Below are 23,579 nucleotides of genomic sequence, written 5' to 3' on the forward strand. Positions count from 1 at the left end.
CCTCTAGACAAAATGTATCGCCTTCACCTCTGTACGTTAAGACATTTTTTTTTTTCATTACGGAAAATTTCCTTAAGGATACAGAATTCTTCTGTGCACCTTTTGCCAGGAGGCGCGCGCCCGCACCACTGCGTGTATTAAGCGGGTTGGAAAGGCGCGCGCCCCGTGTCCGCCCTCCTCACAGGACCTGGCGCAAAGCGGACCAATGTTTTCTCAGACGGAAGGGAAATGATCGGATCCAACGCACCCATTTTACAGATGGGCTCATCGGAGGAGTCACTGCAGTCTGCGCTTTTGACTACCAGAGGGTGCAGGGACAGGTTCCCCGCTCGCCCTGCCCGGGTCCACGAAGCCTGTGTAACCGCCTCCCCCCAGTCCCCCCACCCCGGGCTGGCCCGCCCGTGCCGAGGCCGCTGCCCGCGCTCCCTCCTCTCCGGGGGCCACCTGGCCCTCTCCGCCCCCTGCGCAGGGAGGTGGCCGGACGCCCCGCAGCCAGCCCTGCGTCCACGCTGGGGGACGGCGAGGGGCCCTGCGCGGACCACGTGGGCGCCCCCCCACCCCCCACCGTCGGACACGCTGCGCCGGAGCCGCGGGGCGGGGCCGGGGGCGGGGCCGCGCCAGGTGCAGCGCGGGGCGGGGCCGGGCGCGCACCTCCACGGGCGGGGGCGGGCCCGGGGGCGGGCCCGGGCCGCCCCTCCTCCCGCCCCACCCCGCGCACTCCCGGCCCGGGATTAGCGACCCGGGAGCCCGCGCCCCGCGGCCCCGCAGCCACACTTTCCTGGGAGCGGCGGCCGCGGCGGCACCATGAAGAAGTCGTACTCAGGTGGGCGCCGCGGCCGGAGCGCGGGGAGGTGGGGGTGGGGGGGGGGAGGTCGGGGTCGCGGGACGCGCCCTCCTTACCTGGGCCGGGGCGGGCCGCCGGACTCAGGCGCGGGTTGTGGCGGGTGGGGAGTTCGCGCCCGGCCGGTGGACGCGGTCCCCACCCCGGGTGGGGGTCGAGGGGCCGCCAGGCGTTGAGCCCCTCGAGGGCCTCGGCGTCCCCCTTTGCTCCCAGGCCGCGGGGCCCGCGCGCACGTGCGGGACACCGGGGCGGGGGTCGGGGCGGGGGTCCTGGCGCCCGGGCCCTCTGACCCCTGCACGGCCGGCCCCGCCCCCCACCTGGCCCACGGTTCCCTGGCGCCGTCAGCCGCGGGTCGCCCGGAGGTCTGGAGGGGGCTGCCGTGGGGGCCGCTGCCCCGGGCTGGCCCTACTTCCTGCTCGCTCTCCTAGCCCTTTGCATCCTCGCCGACTCTGCTGGCGCCGCCGGCCGGTCGGGGAGTTTGGGGTCCTGGTGTGCGCGGGGGGGGGGAGGGGGGGCTGGTGGAAGATTTCCTCCGGTTCAGCCTCCAGGGCTGGTGGTCCAGGCCGCGCAGCATCCTTCAGATGGACTGCCTGTACCCAGCGGATGCTGTGAAAGTTTGCCAAATGGGACCGCCCAGCAGCGCTGGGGGCGGAGGGATGGGTAACGAGGGTTCATGCGTGGGTCTCACAGCGCCCTCCGCGTCCTGGCACCCAGCCTCACTCCACCAGTGGGCCTGCCCTCACTCGGGTGGAGGAGGCCTCCCTGGCTCTCATCACCCTGAAGTTCCATTTCACAGATGGGCAAACTGAGGCCACAAGCACTGAAGGGCAGGGCAGGGTAATCCAGATCTCCGTCCTCCCTCTTTTCTTGTTTTTTCTTTGTGGTTCCCCCCTCACCCCTAAAGGGTCCAGGCAGGATCCTCAGCCCTGAATTCAGTGGCATCTGCCCTTTGCTCACCTTGCTAGCTGCGTTCTTAATCTATTTGGACATGAAGTTTTCTGCCAGGGACACGTGACTTGATTTTTACTGATAAGAAGCCAGAATCATGGGACTCACTGGGAACCGAAGAGGCCATTTGGGCCACCCCCCTGCCTGTGGGTCATTTCTCAGTCTCCTGCTTTCCACATTCAGGAACCAAAATGAGTAATAAAGAATAACGTGTCTCAAAGAGGGTTACTCAGAACTTCCTTTAAAATACCCTTCTGGGTCAGTGGCTTAGAATGTCAAGTTTCACCCCCTTGTGGCCAACAGCGCGGCCCTGACCCGGCTCTATCTCGGAAGCGTGGGTGCGTTGATGTGATGGTGGGGGAGGAGGGGGCTTCCAGGTGGCATATCCTGGGCTTTGGCTCGCGGCCTCCCTCCCCAGCATGCTCCAAATACTTGAGATGGTTGTGGGCATTGCTGCTGCGTGAGGCCCTCTCCCTGGGATCACTAGCCCCGTGCGGCCCAGGGACCCCTGTTTGTTCTTGCCCTTGTCTCCTCACACCTCACGTCCTGCCGGTGGGTCTGGACAGTGGGTGTGATCGGGGTCCTCCCAGGTCACAGGTCCTTGGCTTTTTCCCTGGGGAGACTGTCCTACACGGATGCCAGAGGGCCCCCCAAGCTGGCTCGACCTCTCCTCTCCTCCACGCCTTCTCCGTCTCCCCCCAGGTAGATAAAAACAACAAAGCTGAAGCTTTGTGCCGTCAGTGGAAGGGGAGTTTATGGGGGTGAGTAGGAACCAGCTCTTGTAAAGTTAGCTTCCGTGGCTCCTGTGTGTACCTAACGGGGCGGGGTGCTGCAGGATAGGTGCGTGGAGGGCTTGGACCCCTTCCAGTTTGTTCCCCTGCCGGCAGCGGTCCAAGGTGGGCTGGGTCACTCCGTTGTAGTTGCGTGGGCTCGGACAGGAGGGGACTGGCCCAGGGGCGGGGTGGCCTCTCGGCCCCATTCTGAACACGCTCCCGTTCCCCTGGTGCCCCGGTTCCACAGGGCTGCTCGGCAGAAGTCAGACCGACCCCTACGTGGCATGAATGCCACGAAATTAAGGAGCCTCAAACGGTGTTAAAAATCCCCCAGTATTGAAAATCCAAGGACAACGAAGAAGGCTTTTATTCTTTCCTGGGTTGAGTGGGATCGTTGCTTCTGGACCTATTTACGGGCTCGGAAATAAATGGAATGATTATGATGGTGTTCTCTGTAGAGCTGCCTTTGAGTACTCGTGAGTGTCTGAAAGGGGGAAAATTTTTTTTAATGTTTATTTTTGAGAGAGAGCGAGAGAGAGCAGGTGCGTGCACAAGCGAGGGAAAGACCGAGAGGAAGACGGATTCCAAGCAGGGTCTGGGCTCACAGCGCAGAGCCCGACGCGGGGCTCGAACCCACGGACCGTGAGACCGTGATCTGAGTCGCTGTTGGACGCTTAGCCAACTTAGCCAGCCGGGCGCCCCTGGAAAGAGGAAAAAAATTGAAGATATGTTTTGTGGGGGGATCCCAAGTGTCTTGGGTCCGTACGCATTCGTTGAACACACACCGTGTGTTGGGCGTGCACAGGCAGGGCCGCGAGGGTACAGAGGTGATGGAAAGATCGTGGTCCCCGCTTGCGGGGAGCTCGCATGCTCCCTGGAGGGGCAAGAAGCAGGTGGATGACGCCCTTCCTGCCTGTGTTCCTGCGCCACACGGGCTCCAGATGCTACCCAATACCCTGGAAGCGGGCACCACGGGCGTGACGGGAGGTTTGAGTGGGCGGCCTTGAGAAGTGAGAAGCTGTGAGCAGGTAGGAGAATAAAAAGGATCTTTCCAGGTGGAGAACATGGCAGACGCCCAGATGGGGCTTTAGGACAGCAGCTCCCGTGCCGCTCCAGGCTTGTCCCGGGCCCACCTCCCCTGTGGGCTCCAGTGGGCCAGGACCGATGTCAGTCTACAGGCCGCGTGGCCCCGTGGTTCATTGCGGGGCTCCTGGAATTAAATCCGAGCCTGGCACCTCCCTCACTGCGGGGCAAGGTACTTGGTCTCGCTTGGTTCATTTGTTACATGGGGTCGACGCTGACTTGTGAAGACCGCACGAGCTCGTGCATAGAAAGGCCTAGAAAGGCCTGCTCTGTACCTTGGCGGCTACGGTCAGCATCATTCTTTTATTTCCTTAAGTGACTTTTGCTAAGTTTATTTATTTTGAGAGAGAAAGAGAGAGAGCAGGGGAGGAGAAGAGAGAGGGGGAGAGAGAGAAGCGCCAGCAGGCCCCGCACGGAGCCCGACGCGGGGCTTGAACTCAGGAACCGTGAGAACACGACCTGAGCCGAAACCGAGGGTCGGACGCTTAACCGGCCGAGCCACCCGGGCGCCCCTGTCTTCATGGTCCTCATCAGCAGGAGGAAGGAGGAAAAGGCCGCGTGTCCCTGCCTTTGCCAGGAAGTCCAGGAGCTGTCCGGTCCTCCCCGCACCTCTGCGGCTTTCGAGGCCGGGAGTGAGGCCCAGGCTTCTCCCGCGGCCCCTCGGTGTTGCAGCCGCCTGCTGCCTGAGTCCCCCGGGTTTTCTGGTGTTCTGAGTCTGGGGCTCCTCACTGTACACCAGGTCACACAGACCTTGCCCTCCAGTGTCCCCGGCTCCCCCTGGGAACCCTCAGTGGCACAGGCGCTTCCCTGAGGCCCACGAGCCACAGAAACGGGGGACAGGGGGGTGGGCATTGGTCCGTGTGTGCACCGGCCACAGTGGGGAATTACTCGGAGATTCGTTGTGGCTTTGAGGAGAGTCCCAGAGGGGTACCTGGCCTACCAGGGGTTAAAAAGCTCTGCCCTGTCCTGTAGTGACTTCTCCAGAGGCCCGGGTAGGAGGCTGGACCCCAGGGCAATGGCCTTAGAGAGATTACGTCCGCAGCCAGGCCCCGGAGTGGGCGGCCTTCTCCACACCCAGTGCCCTAGGAGCTGACTTATGGGAAGGGCGAAGAACCTCCGAGAACACTTCCCCAGTGAGCTAACCCCGGGTTGACGGGTTGCCGGGTGAGCGTGGGCAAGGTTCTTCCTCTTCTCTGTTCTGGCCCCTTCCCCTGCCCTGTCCTTGCTGTCCCTTGTCTCCTGGGGGCCAGGCCTGTTTGCTCTGGCCCATCTGGGGACGTGGGCAGAGAGATAGAGCTGCCTCGTGCAGTTAGCCTGTACTACTGCGGGCTGGTGCCCGGGACCACGGAACTTGGGGATCCCCGAACCCCACAAATGTGAGCAAGCTGACTGAGCCCGAGACCGGGGGCCGTCCCTCTTCCTGGCCTCCCGCAGAGACGGGGGTGACCTCCCTGCCTGGCCTTCTGGCTCGCCCCCAGCTCACAGACACCTGCCCACCAGCACCTCCCAGCCAGGCCAGCGGGGTTCTGAGAGGCCAGTGTGAGGGACCTGAGTTGGAGGTCGCCCACCGTCTTTCTGGAAGCCCCGCTCTGCCCACCCACCTCCGTGTCCCAGCCAGGACAGGCGCAGAGGGGACGTGAGATTGCCTCTCAGGAGCAGAGGCCCAGAGCCCCGGCCCAGGTGGCAACGGGGGCCGGCCATGGGCGTGGAGCTCCCAGGTGGGCGTCTGCAGAGGACATCTCACCTGGAGACCCAGGGACCCCAGGAGGAAGAAGGCAGTCCCCTCCCCCGCAACTCCCTGGGCAGCCTGGCGAGACTCTCCTGCCCGCCCCAGGCCGCCCCACGTGGATGGGACCTGGGGGCGGGACCTTATTTCCGCAAGGCTGTTTGTCCACGGGCACTGTTGTGTGGGATATGCAGTTTGCCTAAGATGTACTCGATAAGGAAGGTTCAGCCCACGGCAGTGCAGGGCCCAGCCAGGGGCGAGGAGCGCCAGTTCCGGGGCGGATCCAGCTGGTGGCCTTGGGGGAGGGAGGGCTGGAGAGAGAGGCCCAAGGCCCCAGGGGTGCGAGCCTCGCTGTGGAGGGAGGTGACGGGCTGGGTTCCCGGCCCTCTGTGCTGGCACTGTTATCTAGGAATGCCCAGCTCTAGGTGTGGCCGGGGGGGGGGGGGGTGTTTGGGGACATCAGTGGGGGTAAGTGGCGGTGCAGCCCCCTGGGAACCTGTAGACAAGACCACACAGAACCCACGAGCCCACGGCGCCCACCGTGCTGAGGGACTCGGTCTCCCAGAGCGACCTTGTCTGAGCTGTGGGGTGCCTGTCCCCCCGAGGTTCCTGGCCCGTTTCGACTCTCCCTGTGGGTTCCGTCGCTCGTTCCAGAAGGGTCTACCGGGCGCTGCTGAGTTGCTGGGAAGGGCTCCCAGCGTCCTTCCTGCACTCTGGTGGCCCCCACTGCAGCCGGGGAAGGGTGGCCTGGCCTTGGGTCCCCAAGGTTGAGTGTGGTACTCTGCTCCCAGCCCAGTTTCTCTCTGCCTTATCTCCCTGTCCCCACCCGGCGCCCAGGTCCACTGCAGCCCGCATGAAGGGGGTGGCGGCTCCCAGGCGTCTTGCCCTCTCGGGCCTTTTGGAGCTCTGTAAGAGCCGGGCTTTGTTCCCGTCCTAATCTGACCTGGTTCTCTGAAGCGTGACTGCTGGCAGCCTGCGGGCCTCCAGGGCGGGGAAAGGGGCAGCGGCGGGGACGGTAAGATGATCCGGGTCACAGGGTGGCCCCGAGCCCGGCCGCCCGCCTCCTCTGGCGGGAGCACACGTCACCGGTCGCGCTCCCAGCGATGCTGGCTCCACACCTGCAGAGGCCTGTCGTCTTGGGGAACAGGGATCCCCAAGGGCCACCCCGGCCCGCAGGTGTGGGCCCCAGTGTTGGGTGGGGCGCGGAGGGCGGGAAAGACCTCTGTCTCGCTGACTGACACCCCCCGGAGAGCCGCGTCTTGTGTCCTCCCTGGCTGGGGGTTTCAGAGTGGGTCCGAGCTAGGGCGATGGGGGGGCTTGTCTACTGTCCCCTTTCTGGCCCTGGAGAGGCCTTGCTCGTCCTGGGCGGTTCAAGGGGTGGTGCGGGGATGCCCAGGCGGTGACTGGGCCTTGTGGGGCCCTCAAGGCTGCACCTGGGAATCAGGGCTGGCCACGGCAGCCGTGGAAGTCCCCGAGGGCTGTGCCAGGGCCCCTTGTCCCGGCCGGGCCGGGCGTGTTGGGGCAGCGGCTGAAAGGCAGGCGGCAGTGACTGCCTGCCCCGGTTGGAGACCGCTCCCGGGGAGTGTGGTTACCAGGAAGGGCTGGGCAGAGGCGAGCTGGCAGGCGGCCCCGGGCTTGGCCCGCGGCTCAATCTGACCTGCATCCTGGGGCTTTCACAGCCTTCCCGGTGGACCGTGCCTCCTGTTTCCACCGGGGATCAGATCCCAGCGGGAGAATAAAGCTCCTGTAACCCAAGCCACTTGGAAGTGGGTTAAATCCAACGCCCGTTGCCTTCCTGATCAGCCTGTTAAGAACCCGGCTAATCAACTTCAGACGGATTTGGGGGTTAGTTTGTGAAAGTCGCTAACAAAACCGTGACTTCTGTTGCACAGAGGTGCCCCAGTGTAGACAGTGTGGGGAACACAGGTCGGGGAGAAACATCCCATCGCACACAGAGGCGGCGCTGTGAGGCCGGGGAGGGGGAGGGGGAGGTGGTGGCATGGGGGGGGGGCGGGTGCTGAGTTGCGGCACACCCTCAGCCCTGGCGATCCAGTCCGTTCTGGATGGTCGAAGCTTCCTGGGAGCTGGGGGTTGACACTTGAGCGGCCAGACCTTTGCGTGTGTACCTTTTTTGTTGTTGTTTTTTTTTTTCAAAAATTTTTTTAATGTTTATTTATTTCTGAGAGAGAGAGACAGAGCATGAGCAGGGGAGGAGCAGAGAGAGAGGGAGACACAGAATCCCAAGCAGGCTCCAGGCCCCGAGCCGTCAGCACAGAGCCCGACGCGGGGCTCGAACTCACAGACCGCGAGATCGTGACCTGAGCTGAAGTCGGACGCTCAGCCGACTGAGCCACCCAGGCGCCCCTGTTTTTGTTTTCTTAAAGGAAAACTTTCTAAAGATAAACGCCGTGCCTCTGACTCTGTCTTTTGCCTTTTCGACCCCCCCCCCCCCCCCCCCCGGTTGTTTGTTTGGCTCCTAACCTATGGCCGTTGTGAACAGGAAGTTGGAAGGACAGATTCCTCAGTCCCATCGGTCATAATTTTTGCTTTTCGTGCACCCTTGGCCACACGCACAGGCCTACGTATCATTTGATCTGATTATCAGAGGAGGCTCGTGTTCCCTGGAAAAACCATTTTAATTCTGCTCCTTCCGCTCGAAGTCCGATGTTCTGCGTGGATCCCAGAATTGTAACTTCAGTGGCTCTCGGAGTGGATGTCCCGTGGTCGATGTAGCCATCCCTCCCAGCTGCTGACTTGCAGCCTCTTCTGTGATGGCTGGGAGTGGGCCCAGGACTCCGGTCGAGGGTTCTGTGCTGAGCCGAAGATCTTAACAGTAGGTGGGACACGGGCTGTTGCTTTCTGGAAATTTCTCCAGGTAATTAGCTTCATAAAACGTCACGCACGCCGCCGCCCTTTTTCCTTCATTCCTGGGCTTGCCTCCGTGGCCAGACCAGGGTTCCTACCGCTGCGTTTTGTAAGGACATTGGAAGAACAGAAAGTGCCATCTGCTCTGCTTCTCGGTCAGCTTCGAGGATTCGCGTGTTTGAAACGTCGACCCCAAGTCCCTGCGTCCGAGCCCCGATCCCCAGGGGGTGGTATTTGGAAGTGGGGCCTTTGGGAGGTAATTCAGTTTAGGTGATCTTGCGGGTGGGGCCCCCCTGGTGGGATTGGTGTCCCTGTAAGAAGAGGAAGAGACCAGAGTGTCCCCTTACCCGCCATGTGAGGCTAGAGAATGTTTTTTATTAAAGCTCAGGAAAAGATTAGCCCGCTTGCCTACAGGGCTTGACTCCTGTCTCTGGCTGGTGAGTGATGCCAGGAATACCCCCTTCTCTTTGTCCCTCCTTGGGCCCCATGAACAGGTGCGTCTGGACCCTGGGAGGTGTCCCTTGGCTTCCTTGGGCCAGCCTGAGTGCCCTAGTCTTGGGGCCAGTCGCCCCAGGTGACCAGTCACCTCTCCTGATGACCATTCCTTCTGCTGCCTGGTTACTCCCGCAGAGACTTCTGGAACTCCAGGCCGGTCAACAGTGCCGCCTGCCCGCTGGGCCTCCGTGGGCGCTGACTCCCCTCGCCAGCCCTTCCCGGGCCTCTGCACCCCTGACCCCACCTCTCTCTGTGGTTTGTCCTCCGGTTATGCTCTGACCCCCATCCAAAGCTTGGATGAAACGCCGCTGCCTTTTGGGTGACTCGGGGGCCCATTAAGCAGCGGGGCCCGGAGGCGGACGAAGCCTTTCGCCGTGTTCTGGGGCACCTTCCTGCTGCCCCTTTGTGCCGTGGTCGGCAGTTTCTGATCGTAACCATTCTCCACGTTACCCCCGATCTTCCCGGGGGTCCGTCGGCCCTTTGTTAACCTCCTCTGTCTCCCGCGTGGGCCGTTTGCACTGGTGTCTCACCAGGAAACAAATCGCTTGAGGACTCGGAACCGAAGGGCTTCAGGGTGGGGAATTTGTCACACGGGCGACGGACAGGAGCAGCCGGGGGCAGATCCAGGTGGCGTGGGGCGTATACAGCTCTTGAAAAGTATGAACGTGATTTCTTGTTTAGGATGAGGGAGGAAGTGACAACACATTGCGAGGTTTATTTTGTTTTTGAAGAAGACTGTAGTTTGTTTATTTTTGTTTCTTTTCTTTGAAACGTGTGTATATTTTTGAGAAAGAGAGTGTGAGCGGGGGAGGGGGAGAGAGAGGGAGGCGCAGAATCCGAAACAGGCTCCAGGCTCTGAGCTGTCAGCACAGAGCCCGACGCGGGGCTTGAACTCCCAAAGCGCGAGATCACGACCTGAGCCAAAACCAAGAGTCAGACGCTTAACCGACCGAGCCATCTGGGCGCCCCAAAAAGATCTGAGTTTTTAAGTAATCTCTGTGCCCAACGTGGGGCTCAAGCTCACAACCTCAACGGAGCCAGCCGGGTGCCCCCAAACTGTAAATTTTAAACAGCTGGTGTATACCATAAGCACCAGAAAATCCAGAAACCTAAGAATGCTTTTATCAATCAACTACTTGTCCTGTCTCCAAAGCAATGTTTTTTGTTTTTTTTTTTCCTACTGTTTTGGCTACATGCTCTGATCGCTTCTTTTACCTGAGGACCTGGTCATATCATTTATTCCGAACAGAAAGAGAGAGAGAGAGAGGTAGAAAGAGAGAGAAGAGAAATTTCATTCATCTTCCTGGTTACTCAAAGTTTCTTTTTTTTATCTTCAGTAGTTGGGATGCATTAAAACGTGTGACTTCACAGTTTGTGATATTGCCACGATTTTTGCCCTCTAAACACAAGAATTCTGATAAATTCTATTTTGAAGATAATCTCTGTTTTTTTTTTTTTTTTTAAATTTTTTTTTCTCAACGTTTTTATTTATTTTTGGGACAGAGAGAGACAGAGCATGAACGGGGGAGGGGCAGAGAGAGAGGGAGACACAGAATCGGAAACAGGCTCCAGGCTCCGAGCCATCAGCCCAGAGCCCGACGCGGGGCTCGAACTCATCAGCCCAGAGCCCGACGCGGGGCTCGAACTCCCGGACCGCGAGACCGTGACCTGGCTGAAGTCGGACGCTCAACCGACTGCGCCACCCAGGCGCCCCGATAATCTCTGTTTTTAAGAAAGACGCAGAAAAGTACGGGACATTGCGGGGCACCTGGGTGGCTCAGTCGGTGGAGCGTCCCACTTTGGCTCAGGTCACGATCTCGCGGTTCGTGAGTTCGAGCCCCGCGGCGGGCTCCGTGCTCTCAGCGCAGAGCCTGCTTCGGATGCTCTGTCCCCCCCCCCCCGCCCCTTTCTCTCTCTCTCTGTCCCTCCTCCATTTGCGTGCGCTCTCTCACTCTCTCAAAAAAAAAAATAAACCTTAGAAATAAAAGTACAGGGCATTTGTAACTGTACCTTTATTCCTGGCCGGGGATACTTGTCGTTTTGATTCAACGTGGACGAGAACTGAATTCTCCGCTTACAACTCTGTGTCTGGTGATTGGAATGGTTTTCCGTAGATGAGCTTCTGGCTCCATACAAGCCACATCTTGCTTCTCCCCCTCTGCCCGCATTTTTCTGGCATGCACTCGGGCCACGCCCCTGCCCTGCGCCTCTGACCGTGCGCAGCACACGGGTGGGGACGGGAACCAGAAGGCGCATCGCGGGACTCCCACCGCGGAATGGCCAGCGGTCACCTAAGTAGACGCAGAAAGGTGCGAGCTGTGTAAATGCAACCCAGCTGAGTCCCAACTACATAGCTTTCCATCCAGCCTCTCCTGGGCCGGCACCCCCAGATGGCAGTACCCCTCCGGTGGCTCCTTGCACAGGAGGAGTGTGTTGGGCAGGAGCTGAGAGTGGACACAGACAGGGATTTTAACCGATTGGATTTAAGGTATTTCCTGGTTTGCAAATTTTGCAAGAACGTTTGACCGTGTCGACACGTTGTCAGGGCCCTTCTCGGTGGCTTTGCCGAGACGACCTACAGATCTTTGGCAGCAGGAAGCCACCCCCATCCCCTCCCCGCCAGATCGGAGGGTCAGAGGGAGGAGGTCCTGTCACCGGTCCAGAGTCCCCCGACGCTGGGGACGAAGGCGGGCCTGCCTGACAGGGGCTGCAGCTTTCGGCAGAGGCCAGACGTGACCTCCCGAGGCAGAGAGAGCGGGAAGGAGGTACCCCGTTTCTCCCTTGCTCCCACCTTCCGCTCTCCTCCCAAGCCCCTCGCTGGTTGGCAGACCGGGGGACCTGGAGACCTCGTCCCGTGGACGGCATCTCTTCTGTCACTCAGAGGAGAGCCTGGGAGGGCAAGGGATGATGCTTGAAGATTATCTGTTGTTTATCTGAACTTCAGATGTAAAAAAATTTTTTTAACGTTTGTTTATTTTTGAGGGAGAGAGAGAAAGTGGGGGAGGGGCAGAGAGTGAGAGGGAGACACAGAATCCGAAGCAGGCTCCAGGCTCCGAGCGGTCAGCCCAGAGCCCGACGCGGGGCTCGAACTCACTAACGGTGAGATCGTGACCTGAGCTGAAGTTGGCTGCTTAACTGACCGAGCCCCCCCAGGCGCCCCTGAACTTCGGATTTCACAGGGCAATGTAGTTTCTACGGGTGGGGCCCAGAGTCCAGATGCCCCACTGGTGAACCTTTGAGGGAAGGGCTCTGTGGGTCCTTGGTCAGCACCGATGGCTGTGTGACAGACGTGGCCATCTGGTGACACCTCTTCCCCGAGGTGTGAGCCAGATGCCCGCATGGAGGGGCCCCAGGAGCAGCCAGGGCACTTTGGGTCACCGTCGTGTCCCCCGCTCCCTGGACAGTGCCCGGTGCAGAGTAGGCACTCAGTGATCTTTCACGAGTCTGCATCTGCCAAGATGCTCAGACAGGCTGAACACCCGCCCGAAGATGTGGTCCGAGCTGGAGGAGGACGTGCGCCCTGGTTCCTCGCCGCACACGCAGAGCCCTTGCCCGCGACGCGGCCACCGCCCGGGGCCTTCTCTTCCGGCCCTGCAGCCGGGCCCCAACCCTGAGCCTCAGCAACCGCGGCCGAGGGCACCACACCAGAACCAGTGGCCCCTTCCGCTGGCGCTTGGTAGCCGGGCGGACCGTGGGCTGGGAGCACCGTCAACACCGGAGAGGGGATGGCAGGTGGGGGCGGGAGTCCGAGAAGGGACTGGGACCCCTGGCTTCAAGGCCCGAGGCTCTGCAGAAAACAGAACTTCCCGCAGTATTGCGTCCCTTGCCCGAGCACGTTTCCAAAGGCAAAAGGATTGCTCGCCACGTGGGAGAATACGTTGAGGTTTGCTTCGATCCGCAGCCCCAGCTGCCGGCCTTGGTGGGGAGAAGGTTCTCTTGAGGGGCGTGGGGTGGGGTGGTGGTTGGGGCACCATCAGGAGGGCATCCGCACCTCCCTAGTGTACCTGTCCAGAGCACACACACTTCCTGGCAGCAAAGGCCAAGGGCAGAGGGTAGGAGAAGAGGGAGGAGGTGTTATCTCCTTATCTCAGGTTCCTCTGAAGATAAGCCTGGAATTTGACTCTTTACTCCCACCTGCAATCTTGACTTGGGGGAAGCCCTTCACAGCTTCTGTGAGCACTTGAGCTTGGAGAAAGGGGGGTAAAGACTGTGTGTCCTGGGCCCCCCCCCCCCTCGGGCTTGAAGGAGGAGGGGACCGCTGGGTAGGGGCAGGCAGCTCTGGGCCAAGGTCGCCGGGACCTCCCCGTCCTTTCCTGAGAGTCTCTCATGAGTTTGAAGACAAAAACTGAAAACCGATTCTTTATTGAAAACGGACCTCTTCCTGCAAGGCTCCCTTTTGAGAAAATGGTGACTTTTAATTGGAGGAAGGTCCTGTCCAGACCTCCTTCGCCGTTGGCACAGAGCAGAACGGGGTGCGTGGGTGTGTGTGTGGGGGGGGCGGTGTCCCCTCCCCCGGGGTCAGGGTGTCTGGGCGGTGCACGACCCCAGCGGGGCTTGGAGCCAGCCGCCAGATCCTGGGCGGAGGCAGCGGCTCTGAGACTACGTGTGGTGTCCCAGTCATTAAAAATAATCACGAATAATAACATATTAACTCGAGAGTCTAGTTAGGTTCCTCAGTGCCTGTTTAACCATTTCAACCTTGTAATTTCCTGGGTTCTATTACAAAAACGTGGTTGGAAGGGAAAGATAAAATGTCTTCGCACCCCGCCCTCCCTTCCCCGGGCAAGCTCCCCAGTTCCGTGACACAGGCACCCGGGCTGTGCCGCCCCTCGGGAGTGTGGCAAAGGGGCGAGAGGGGCGCCAGGCGCTTTACCTGGACCCCTTTTTGCTGCCTGGAGGCGGCCCCCACCCCAAACACTGCTCCTACGAGGAAAATGCCCTGCGGACCATCCCCGTTCTCCCAGCCTCGCGTGGGATCCTCGTCTTTCTCTCGAGGCCCGGGGAGGCCCCGCGCATCTTCTGGCCTCTTCTTTCCTGCTCTGCAACGCTGCGTTTTCATTCTGTTGGAGCCGCCGGCCGGGGCTGAGTCCCGCTTTCCACTCTCTGCTGACTTTTGTCTCGTCTGAAGCGACTTTCAATCTCGCGGACTCTATCTGCCACGCTCTGCTGGCGTTGGTCACTGGTCCGGAGTTTGTGCCCACGTGGGAAACGGCCTTTGGCCCGGCCTCCGAGTCTCTGGGGCGGCCGGGTCTGGGAGGGCAAGCACCTGGAGTCTGAGCTCCCCAAAGCCTGGCTGTTTTCTCTGGATCTAGAAAACTGCCCACCTTCCCCTAACGTGCAGATTGCTGTGGAGACCAGGAGGGTCTGGGGGCTTCCCTGAATTGGGAGGGAGTAAGGCAGAGCTCCTGGAAGAACTTTTTTTTTTTTTTTTTTTTTTTTTTTTTTGGCGGTGGTCGGGGCAGAGCAGCGGCCTGGCCGGAACGTGCCGGGGGCCTCGGTTACAACTTCTCCTTCGTTCAGATGCATCGGCTCTGGGCAGCCAAGCTCTCTTAGCTCCTAATGATAGGTCCCCAGGTTCAGGTTGGCGTATGCAGCAGGTGAGCGATAATAATTTAAAAATTGTTATGACCGTGATGAACCTACTGCCGATGGTAATAGTTGTCTAATCTATCGGGTGCTTCCTTTGAGCTCGGGACTGTGCCCAGTGCCACGGCGTGTGACCTCATTTCGTCTTGGTCCCTGTGCCGCCGCCCCGGGGTGGGGGGCTGGGGGGAGTGGCGAGGCTGGAATGGATTGGGGGGGGGTGTTATTTTCCCGGGGCGTGCGGCTCGCACCCGGCGAACTCTGGATGTCACATGGCCTCCTCTCCTTCTGAATATGTTTTCTTTTAAAATCGCATAAAAATAACTCCCTTCTCAACTGGAACAGCGGAGCCCTTGGATGTCCTGAAGGCCTTTCCAGGTCCCTCTTCGCCGGACTCCGACGCGGGCCCGAGGAATGAGGTCCAGGGAGCTGGATTTCAGTAGCTCTTGGCCGCGGGTGTCTCCCGGGCGGGGAGTTCGTCGGAGGGCGGGAACCCCGGGCCCGCCACCTCCCCGGCTCAGCAAGCCGCGTGCCCGGCGTCCTGTCTGCGCCAGGGGCTGCCTGGCACCAGCCACGTGTTTGGGAAAATCGGAAAAATAAACAGCACAAATAAAACACAAACTCCACCCAAGAAATCTGAGACAGATGCTGTTGCTCTGGCCCCACCCGGGGGCTCGGGGAGGAGCCAACCCAGAATGGGGCTTGAGGACCAGACGCCCTGGTGGGGGGGGGGGGGGCGCTGAAGAGCCCGAACGGGTCCTTTCCCCTTCTACCTTTGCCTGGAAGCCGCCACAGGGGCACGGGTGGGCGTCCAGCTGGCCCCGGGCGAGTCGCAGCCGGAAGTGAGTCAATCCACAGGAATGTTGGGCCCGTTCCTTCTCTGTTCCTCACCCCGTACTGTTTCCATATTGGGGACTCGGTGGATTTACAGGCACAGCTGTGGCTCATTGGTGCCACTCTTAGCCCGACGGCGGGACCTCTGAGTGGCTTACTGTGTGTGTGTGTGTGTGTGTGTGTGTGTGTGTGTGTGTGTGTGTTGGGGGGTGATGATCATTCTCGTGGGTTGTCACATGCAGTGTAGCTCCCACTCAGGCGTGTGGAGAGAGCTCACGGCCGTCGTGGTGGCCGTCGGAGGCTGGGGATGCCCACACTCCCGCCTCAGCAGCCTTGGGGGCAGGGCCCGCCTCCCTCCCGCCGCTCCCAGCCCTGGGGAGCCCACCAGAGCCACTGAGGGCCCCACCCTCTCTGGGTCTGAAGGGAGCAGTCAGTTCTGGAAGCCCAATGCGGGACGTTCCCGCCCCCAAGGGCCTGAGGCCGCCGTCCAGCCTCGACGGGCAGGGGTGGCCTGCAATCCTCGTGTTCTGGGCGGTAGTCGAGGAGGGACGGTTTCCATCACTCGGCGGTGAGCAGACGTTTCATCGGGGTGGCCGGGCACCCGGGGTGCTCGCGTGTCTGCCGGGTGAGGTCACAGAGCAGCGGGGAACGGGCTCACGTGATGAGGGAGGCTGAGGAACCCCAGGGCTGCGGCTGCAAGCTGGGCGCCTCGGGAGGCCGGTGCCGCAGTTCAGCCCGAGGACCGGTGGGCCGACGCCGTGCGTCCCAGCCCGTGGGCAGGAGAGGACCGATGTTCCCGTCAGGCCCAGAGCAACCCCCTTCCTCGGTCGTGTCCGCACCCACCACGCCGAGGGGACGGCCTGCTGTGCCCAGTCCGCCGATCCAGACACTAACCTCACCCAGAAACACCCAGAGATCACGTTTGGCTGCATACCTGGGCACCGGGGGATGCAGTCACGATGACACATAGAGTCGGCCACCAGGTCGCCGACGTGGCTGGGGCGGGCCGGGGGGGCCTTCCAGGTCTCGCTTCCCTTGTCTGAAATGGCCCTGGTGGCACCTGCGTCGTGGGGTGCGCGGGGAGTGGTCATAGAGCCTCCGCGAGCGGAAGTGGTCGTGACCTCACAGCGTCCCGCCTCCTCCCTGCCTCCTTCGAGGGTCAACTTGGTCGTCCCTGCCTCCCAGAGGCCTCGCTGGTCACTCCAGGCCCTTGAGTCTCGTGTCCATGCATCTCTTGGTGTTGTTCGGTGTGGGTTCAACGTTTGGGGCACATCCTGGGGTCCTCCCCAGCCCCAGAAAGAGGCCTGGGCTTAGCGGCAGGTAAGAAAGACCCTGAAGGATTCACTGTGCCCATTCTGCTGTCACTAAATCCACTGTCTTCAGACGTACAGAGCATGGGTGTCCCCGGGGAGCCTGCACACGAAGCCAGGTCTGTGGGTCACCCTGCGTGGGGCTCTGGAACCTTCAGGAACAGTGCTGGCTGCCTCCGCTTCCCGGTGGTCACAGTGTCGGGGGGGGGGTTTGTGGGACGAATGAGTGAGTGAGCATTGTAAGAGCCTCTCGGAAGACCGCGAGATGGGAGCGGGCATCTCTGGCCCCGGCATCCTGGGTGGCTGTCAGACGGCGGAGGCTGCGGGCAGGTTTCCGGGTTTAACCCTGATGAGTGGGTCCTGTCCCCACTCATCTTGCCGTCTGTGGGGAGGGCCTCTGCCGGCCAACCTGGGGTGTCCCTGCGGCTCTCCAAAGGATGGCCTGGTTGCCCAGGCGGCCCACTGCCAGAGCTCTGTGAGACCTGGCCGCGGTAGCACGCTCCCCTGCCCCTCCCGTGGATACCCTTCCTGGCAGCTTCGGCTGGGCTCGGCTTAGCACCTCCACAAATCTCCTCGAGTCGGGACTTGCCTGCCATACGCCTCTCCAGGGAGCACGCGCTGGCCCCAGGGGTGGGTGCCGGGATGGAGCGTGTGCGGCGCGAGGCGGTGTTAATCTGGGGCTCCGTTCTTGTTCCCCGCTGGGGGGTGTGGGGGAGGACCGCTCGTCCTCCACCCTCCCGGATCCAGCCCGGCCCTGCCCAGCCTCAGAGCAGCGGGGGGAGGGGCGTGGCGTCAGGGACCCTGGTGCGGGGAGATCCCATTTCACAATACAGATCGACGTGTGCCATCCCAGGGGGTGACTAGTGCCTGACCGGGAGCCAGCACCCCTCAGCGTCCCGCGGGCAGTCAGGATGGTTTGATGCACTGGGCCAAGCCCACATTTTAGAGTTGGACGGACTTGGGTTCATTCTGGGCTCAACTCCTAGGAGCTGTGCGACCTCGGGCAAGTTCCTCGACCCGACTGAAACTCGGCTGCAAAAGGCAGCGGTAAGAGTTAGGTGAGAAATGGGTGTAAAGAGTCTGGCCCGGTGGCCGCCAGTGGCCGGCTGTCCTTGCAGGTGGCTGCTGGGCCTGGGTGTCGCCGGGGAGGACGAGGACCTCTGGTTTCTGGCTCTGGAGCCCGTTGTAGGAGCAGAGGTGAGGGCGTGCCCGGTGTTAACCACCCGCCGGCGGCCGTGTGTGACCTGTGCCTTCTGCCCCTGTCTTTAGGAGTCACGCGGACCTCCAGCAACCGTCTCCGGAAGCTTGGCGACCCCACGGGCCCAGGTAAGCGGTGTGTTCAGTCATGGCCTTGCCCTGTCTCCCGCCTGGCCCTCTCGGGTGAGCAGGGCCCCTCCCCTGCTGTCCAGGGAGTTACCGTCTTCGATGGCTCTGATGCAGGTCGCGTTCGGGCCCGGCAGAGGCGTGTCGCCAGGGGCTGGGGCAGCCGCCCTTCTGTAGGTAGCACGGAGGGAAGGCGTGAGGTGCCGAGGGTGGGCCGCCTGCCGGAGGGCGGCTTTGACTCTGAGCACCTCTGAGCCAATCGGCCCGTGACCCCTGCGCCTGCCCCCTGTGACCCTGCAGAAGGGAAGGTGCTCCTGCGACAGAGCGAATAGGTAACCAGTATCAAATTAGCAAGCTCATGATGGTCACGGCCAAGCTATTCTTCTGGCTCTTTCTGTGCGTGTTCATGCTGGTGGCCCCCTTTCAGGGAGGATGTCGGGGCCCGGAGACGCGTGCCTCTCCCAGAGCCCGCATCCCACCTCCGAGACCAGCCCTGCCCAGTCGCACTTCCTGTGATGGTGGAAAGGTCCCGCGTCTGCGCTGTCCCGTGTAGGGGCCGCTAGCTACACGTGACTGTTGACCGTCTGAAGAATCCATTAAGTTTATTTTATTCGTCCGGTCGCTTGCATAGAATTCCTTAATTACTTTATTTTATTTATTTATTTATTAAAAAAAAATTTTTTTTAACGTTTATTTTTGAGACAGAGAGAGACAGAGCATGAACGGGGGAGGGTCAGAGAGAGAGGGAGGCACAGAATCCGAAACAGGCTCCAGGCTCCGAGCTGTCAGCACAGAGCCCGACGCGGGGCTCGAACTCACGGACCGCGAGATCATGACCTGGGCTGAAGTCGGACGCTTAACCGACTGAGCCACCCGGGTGCCCCCTTAACTACTTTATTTTAGACGAACTTCCAGCTAAGGTCTTCAGGTAGCTAGCAGCCAGATCTTTCTGGCGACGCCAGAATTCCTTGCCCAGACGTTCCTGCGCCTACTTCCGGGGCCAGCACAAACATCCCCGAGGGGAGAGGTGTCACCTGCCCGTGGGTGGGACACCTCCAGGCTCGTGGGGAGGCCAGGGGCAGCTCTTTGCAGGGAATGGGGGTGGTGGTGTCGGCGGGGTGTGTCTGTACAGGCTGGGACGTCCACACGGCCGTGTCTGAGGCCCCGTGTGGTGCAGGATGGGGCCGGGTGTGGGAAGGGAAGGGTGACGCCCGGCTGGAGGTCTGCAGGGCGGCCGAATGATTCACATCCGTGGTTAAGCAGGAGCTCCGCCCACCCGGGGCCACGTCAGGCCACTGACCACTGGACCTCCCTGCCGCCTCTGCCTTCCTGGGGAACTTTTCTCCGGGACCCCTTGCCTCTGCAGCTGGGCCGCTTCTCGGTCTCCCTTCCGCCAGCGGGGCTGGGTCTGGGGGCCTGGTCTTGTGACGGGCTGGAGACCGGCTCCTGAGCTCGGGGGTTGAGGTCCTGGGAGACTGGTGCCCCGGGCCGCGTGGACGCAGCCTCCTCTGGCCAGCGCCTCCCCGCGCTCAGACTGGCCAGTTCTGTGCCGTCAGCCCTTGGCAGCCGCTAGCACGGCTCCACTTGGAAGCCTAAGGCATAATTTGCCAAAGCCCAGAGCTGCAAGTCGGTGATCTGGGTTTCGCATGGGACCGCCTGCTGACACACGGAATCCTCTCTGTGGGGGCCTGTGCGGGCTCCGGCCCGGGACACCCTTTCCTCGTCTCCCTGGCTCCTTCTGTCAGCCCTGCCGTCCTGCAGCTGAGACCTCGGTCCAGGCGGGGTCCTGCCCTGGACCCCCAGCCTCTCAGCCCCCTCGCCCCGCCCCTCTGACCCTTGTAGAATCCCCTTTGAGAGCCGCTGCCCCCCCTCCCCTCCCCGAAGCTTGACCTCCTGTCCCCCACCCTGCCTGGTCTCCCGTGTCTGGGACCTCGGACCCCGAGTCGTCCAGAGGCCTGCTTTCGTTCATGTTCTTCACGGGGCTGTGCGTGGGACCAGGCCGGGGACGGCCGTTTCTGGCACAAGCCACGCCCAGGTCAATGCTTTGACGAGCTCACTCACTCGCTGCTCTTTTTTATAAAATGGAGTTGGTACTGGGGCGCCTGGGGGGCTCAGTGGGTTAAGCGTCCCACTTCAGTTCAGCTCACGATCTCGCGGCTCATGAGTTCGAGCCCCGCGTCGGGCTCTGTGCTGACAGCTCGGAGCCTGGAGCCTCCTTCGGGTTCTGCCTCCCTCTCTCTCTGTTCCTCCCCCGCTCACGCTCTGTCTCTCTCTCAAAAATAAAGAAACGTTAAAAAAAGTAAAAAAAAAAAAAAAAAAGAACTTGGTTGACACGTAAATGTGAAAAGTAAAGTAACAGAACGGCTGTGCCCCCCACCATCCGGCGTGAGCTGTAGGGTATCACGGGTGCAGTCTGAACCCCTGGGGTGACCCTCCCCATGCCCACCCCCGCCAGGGTAACCACTTGTTTGAATTTAGAACCGGTCCCCGTCGGGCGTGTCTGTGGTCAACACACGTGGTCTCGTGTGGTCTCTCGTGGTCTCGTGCTGAAGACCAGCGGCATCACATCGGGTGTCCAAGGGGGCGGTGGCCGTTTGCTGCTTTTTGCTTTTCCACGCGACGGGATGGCTTTGAGACCTGTCCACGCAGGGTCCACGTAGCTTTAGTTCATTTATTCTGACCGCGGGCGAGGGCTCCTCCGTGCGGGCAGGCCGAGTTGCCTGTCTACCCGCGGGCCTGCTGCCGGGGTTCCACGGAAGGTTCCTCCGTTACAGGCGCTGTTGGGAACATCCTCACGTGTCCCCGTGCCCACGTGTGTGACCCCAGGCGGATCGTCTGGGCCGTGGGGATGCCCACACTCAGACCTCCCAAGTGGCCTTCCGGTTTCTTTTCCCACACTCTGGGCCTCTAGCAGCGTCTCTGGGCAGCCGCTTCCTGGGCCACTGTCTCGGGCCAACCTTTGCCCTGGTTCCCACAGCGCACCCGGTCAGCTCCCTCACCTTCTGCGGCCCGGCCCGCCAGCCTGCCCGACTGTCCCCGGCCGGGATCCCTCAGAGCCTTCTCTTTCTGCCCGCCGTGTGTGTTCTGGGTCCTTCTCTTCCTCCTTCAGACACCTCTGAGGTTGGTGGCCTCATCCCTTCTGTAGGAGGTTGAGTCGTGTCCCCTGAGGATTCACGTTCACCCAGAACCTCAGAGAGTGACCTGACTTGGACATCGGTCTCTTCCGGGCGTCGTTGGTTGGGGATCTCGAGATGAGGTTCTGCTCCTGGTAGGGTGGCCCTAAACCCCACGGCTGGGGGTCCTTCCAAGAAGGGACATGGCACACGGGGGACGTACACGGGGGGGAGAAGGCCGCGTGAAGACGTAGGCAGAGATGAAGTAAGGTGACCGCTCCGGGGGATGCCGGGACTGGGGCTGGAAGATACCGGAAGGGTTTTCCCCACAGCCTCTGGAAGAAGTTCAGCCCCGCCGATGCCTTAATTTTGGACTTCGGCCTCCAGAAGAAGAGAGAACGGGAGAGAACCCGCTTTTGTTATTTTAAGCCCCTTTGTTTGTGGCGATTCCTTAAGGGAACCTCAAGTACCTTCCCGCTGGGCCGCTGTGGGTGGATGGGGGCTGTGTCTCTGCCCTCACGGGGGACGCCTCACAAGCGGGTGCCCCCTGGGATCTCGGGCGGGTTCCTCTGACGCTCCCTCCCCGCCCGTCTTTCTGTCCAGGCTCACGCACCCCTTCCCTGACCCGGGCCCAGTGAGCCCTCAGCCTCACGTGCAGGACGCCCAGCTGTATGCAGGGCCCCGTCACCATCATTGTGGCCACACGGGCAAGAGGGAGAGAGCGTGCCTCTGTGGCAGGGAGCCGGTCGAGGAAGACACTGCCAGAGCCTGGCTGACCGTGGGCAGGACCCTGGGCTCTCAGAGGCTCCCCTCGATAGTGCTCCCTTTCCCACGCAATGACACCTCTTTTCCTTTGTTTCTGTCACGTCTCAGCCTGACCATCCACCCAGGTACTCAAGCAAGAAGTCTGTGTCTCCTTGACCTCTGCACCACCCCCAACACCCTCTTGTCAACGCTCCCTCTCCCCAAGTGGCCGCCTCTTGGCCTGGACCTGGTCAGGCCTCGGTGACCCTCCTCGTCGCACCCCTTCTCCACACGGAGGCTGCCCTGGTCCCGTCAGCATTCGGTGGCATTCGCCGAGACCCGGCCGTGTGCCCGGGCCTGGGCCAGAGGCTCCTTCTGTGTGATTATTCAGAACAGACCTGGTCATGATCCTTCTGCTATTAAGGAAACCTTGGTTCACTTCTCCCCACAGGCTAAACGGAACCCAAGTACGGTGGTCATGACCCTTCCCAGCCTGGCCCGGCCCCCTTTCCAGCCCCTCTCTCCCGATTCCTCCCTCCACGCTCTGGGTGCCCTGGCCATCTGACGACCACGCTCTGGGACGGGCTGTGCCCCTTCTCGTCTCTGAAGGTGTTCTCTCTCCATGGTAACTTTGACCCGGCCCATCAGTCTCCGTTAGCCTGCTGGCCTGGGGGGTTTCGGGGTCCTCCCCACCCACAGGGCTCCATGTTCTTACGGCACATAGCTAGCAGGCTGTAAATACTGTGGACTTGAACTCGATAGGAGAAGCTTGGGACGATGGGCCAAAGAAAGAGTTTAAAATAGAAGTTTCCGCCTTCTTTTGCCTTGGCTGAAAAGTAGCTTTTCTCTTTGTTTGTCTTCTGGTGAAGACATTTATGGAGAATGCGATGTCTCTGGGGAGAAGGAGGAGGAGGAGGAGGAGGAGGAGGAGGAGGAAACCCATTCAACAGTAGGCACACGTGGCTGCCATATTGAATGCGGTAGATATAGAACATTTACATCATCGCAGAACGTTCTGTTGGGCAGCGCCGGTCGGGAGAGTCCACGTGTTGGGTCTTTAGCTTCGTTGTTCACCCGGCGAGCGTTTACTGGGTGCTTGCCGAGCAGGCAGAATGTAGGGCTCCCAGCGGTGAATGTAAGACACCAGCTCTTTGGGGGAGTTTTCAGTGCTCTGGGCAGAAGCTCCAACCCCGGGGCCCCGGGGGCAGACTCTACCGAGAACCTGGCCTCCAAACCCCTAGGCCCCCCTTGCACCACACGGCCAGCCGGGGCCTCCCGTAGGAGCGGAGCGCCGGCTCCGGCCGGGCTGCAGCCTGGGATGGCTGGCTGAGCGTGAGGCCCTTCTGGGCCGCTGCCCTCCCCTGTCTCCTCTTGTCTTGGTTCCCTTCCTCCCAAAGCAACGGGCCGGCCCAAGGGCAGAGAGTAGCCGGGTTGCATTTGCTCAGGAGCAGCCGAAAGTTGGCCGCGCGATAAAAAGCGGGGAGAAGGTTCCGGAGAGGAATGCAGCCGGCCCCAGCCCGGAATCTGTGTTGCTCAGGGAGGCTGCCCGCTCTGCTGGCGGGTAAGGTAGCCGCGGGAGGGGGTCAGGATGGAACGCCTTTCCTTGGAAGTCAGGGAGGCGGACTCCAGTGGTGAGTCTGGGATGGGCGGGAAATGAACGGAAAAGTCATTTTTTAGAGGGAGAGTTCCCTGGGAGCTCGGAGCCGATTATGGAGGCTTCGCAGGCATCCGTGCTGGGGGAGGGGGGTGAGCGGGGGCGGAAAGTGTGAGCCCAGAGCCTCAGAACGTGACCTTCCTTTCTGAGTGTCTCCTCTCCCCCCACCTCTTCACAGCCCCTCCTCAGAAGGGGCGCGGGGAACAAGGCCCCGTCGGTCCTGTCAGCCCCTTCTCGATGCTGCCCGCACCATCAGAATCATCGTCCTGGCCCGGTGGCAGGCGTTC

General features: G+C 61.3%; 1 protein-coding gene across 2 annotated transcripts in view; it reads left to right on the plus strand.

The window, feature by feature from the left end:
- The first annotated feature begins 686 nt into the window (after window positions 1–686).
- Window positions 687–23,579, plus strand: part of SEPTIN9 (septin 9) — a 151,940-nt gene continuing 129,047 nt past the window's right edge. Inside the window, exons 1-2 of one of the 2 annotated variants that reach the window (XM_023244093.2) lie at window positions 687–823; window positions 17,728–17,784. In XM_023244093.2, the coding sequence (XP_023099861.1) occupies window positions 805–823; window positions 17,728–17,784 (76 nt within the window). In that variant the 5' untranslated portion in view covers window positions 687–804. The remainder of the gene's footprint in view (window positions 824–17,727; window positions 17,785–23,579) is intronic. The other variant, XM_023244095.2, reaches the window with a different exon arrangement.

The sequence above is a fragment of the Felis catus genome, chromosome E1 (genome assembly GCF_018350175.1).
Source record: "Felis catus isolate Fca126 chromosome E1, F.catus_Fca126_mat1.0, whole genome shotgun sequence".
In the NCBI taxonomy this organism is placed as follows: domain Eukaryota; kingdom Metazoa; phylum Chordata; class Mammalia; order Carnivora; family Felidae; genus Felis; species Felis catus.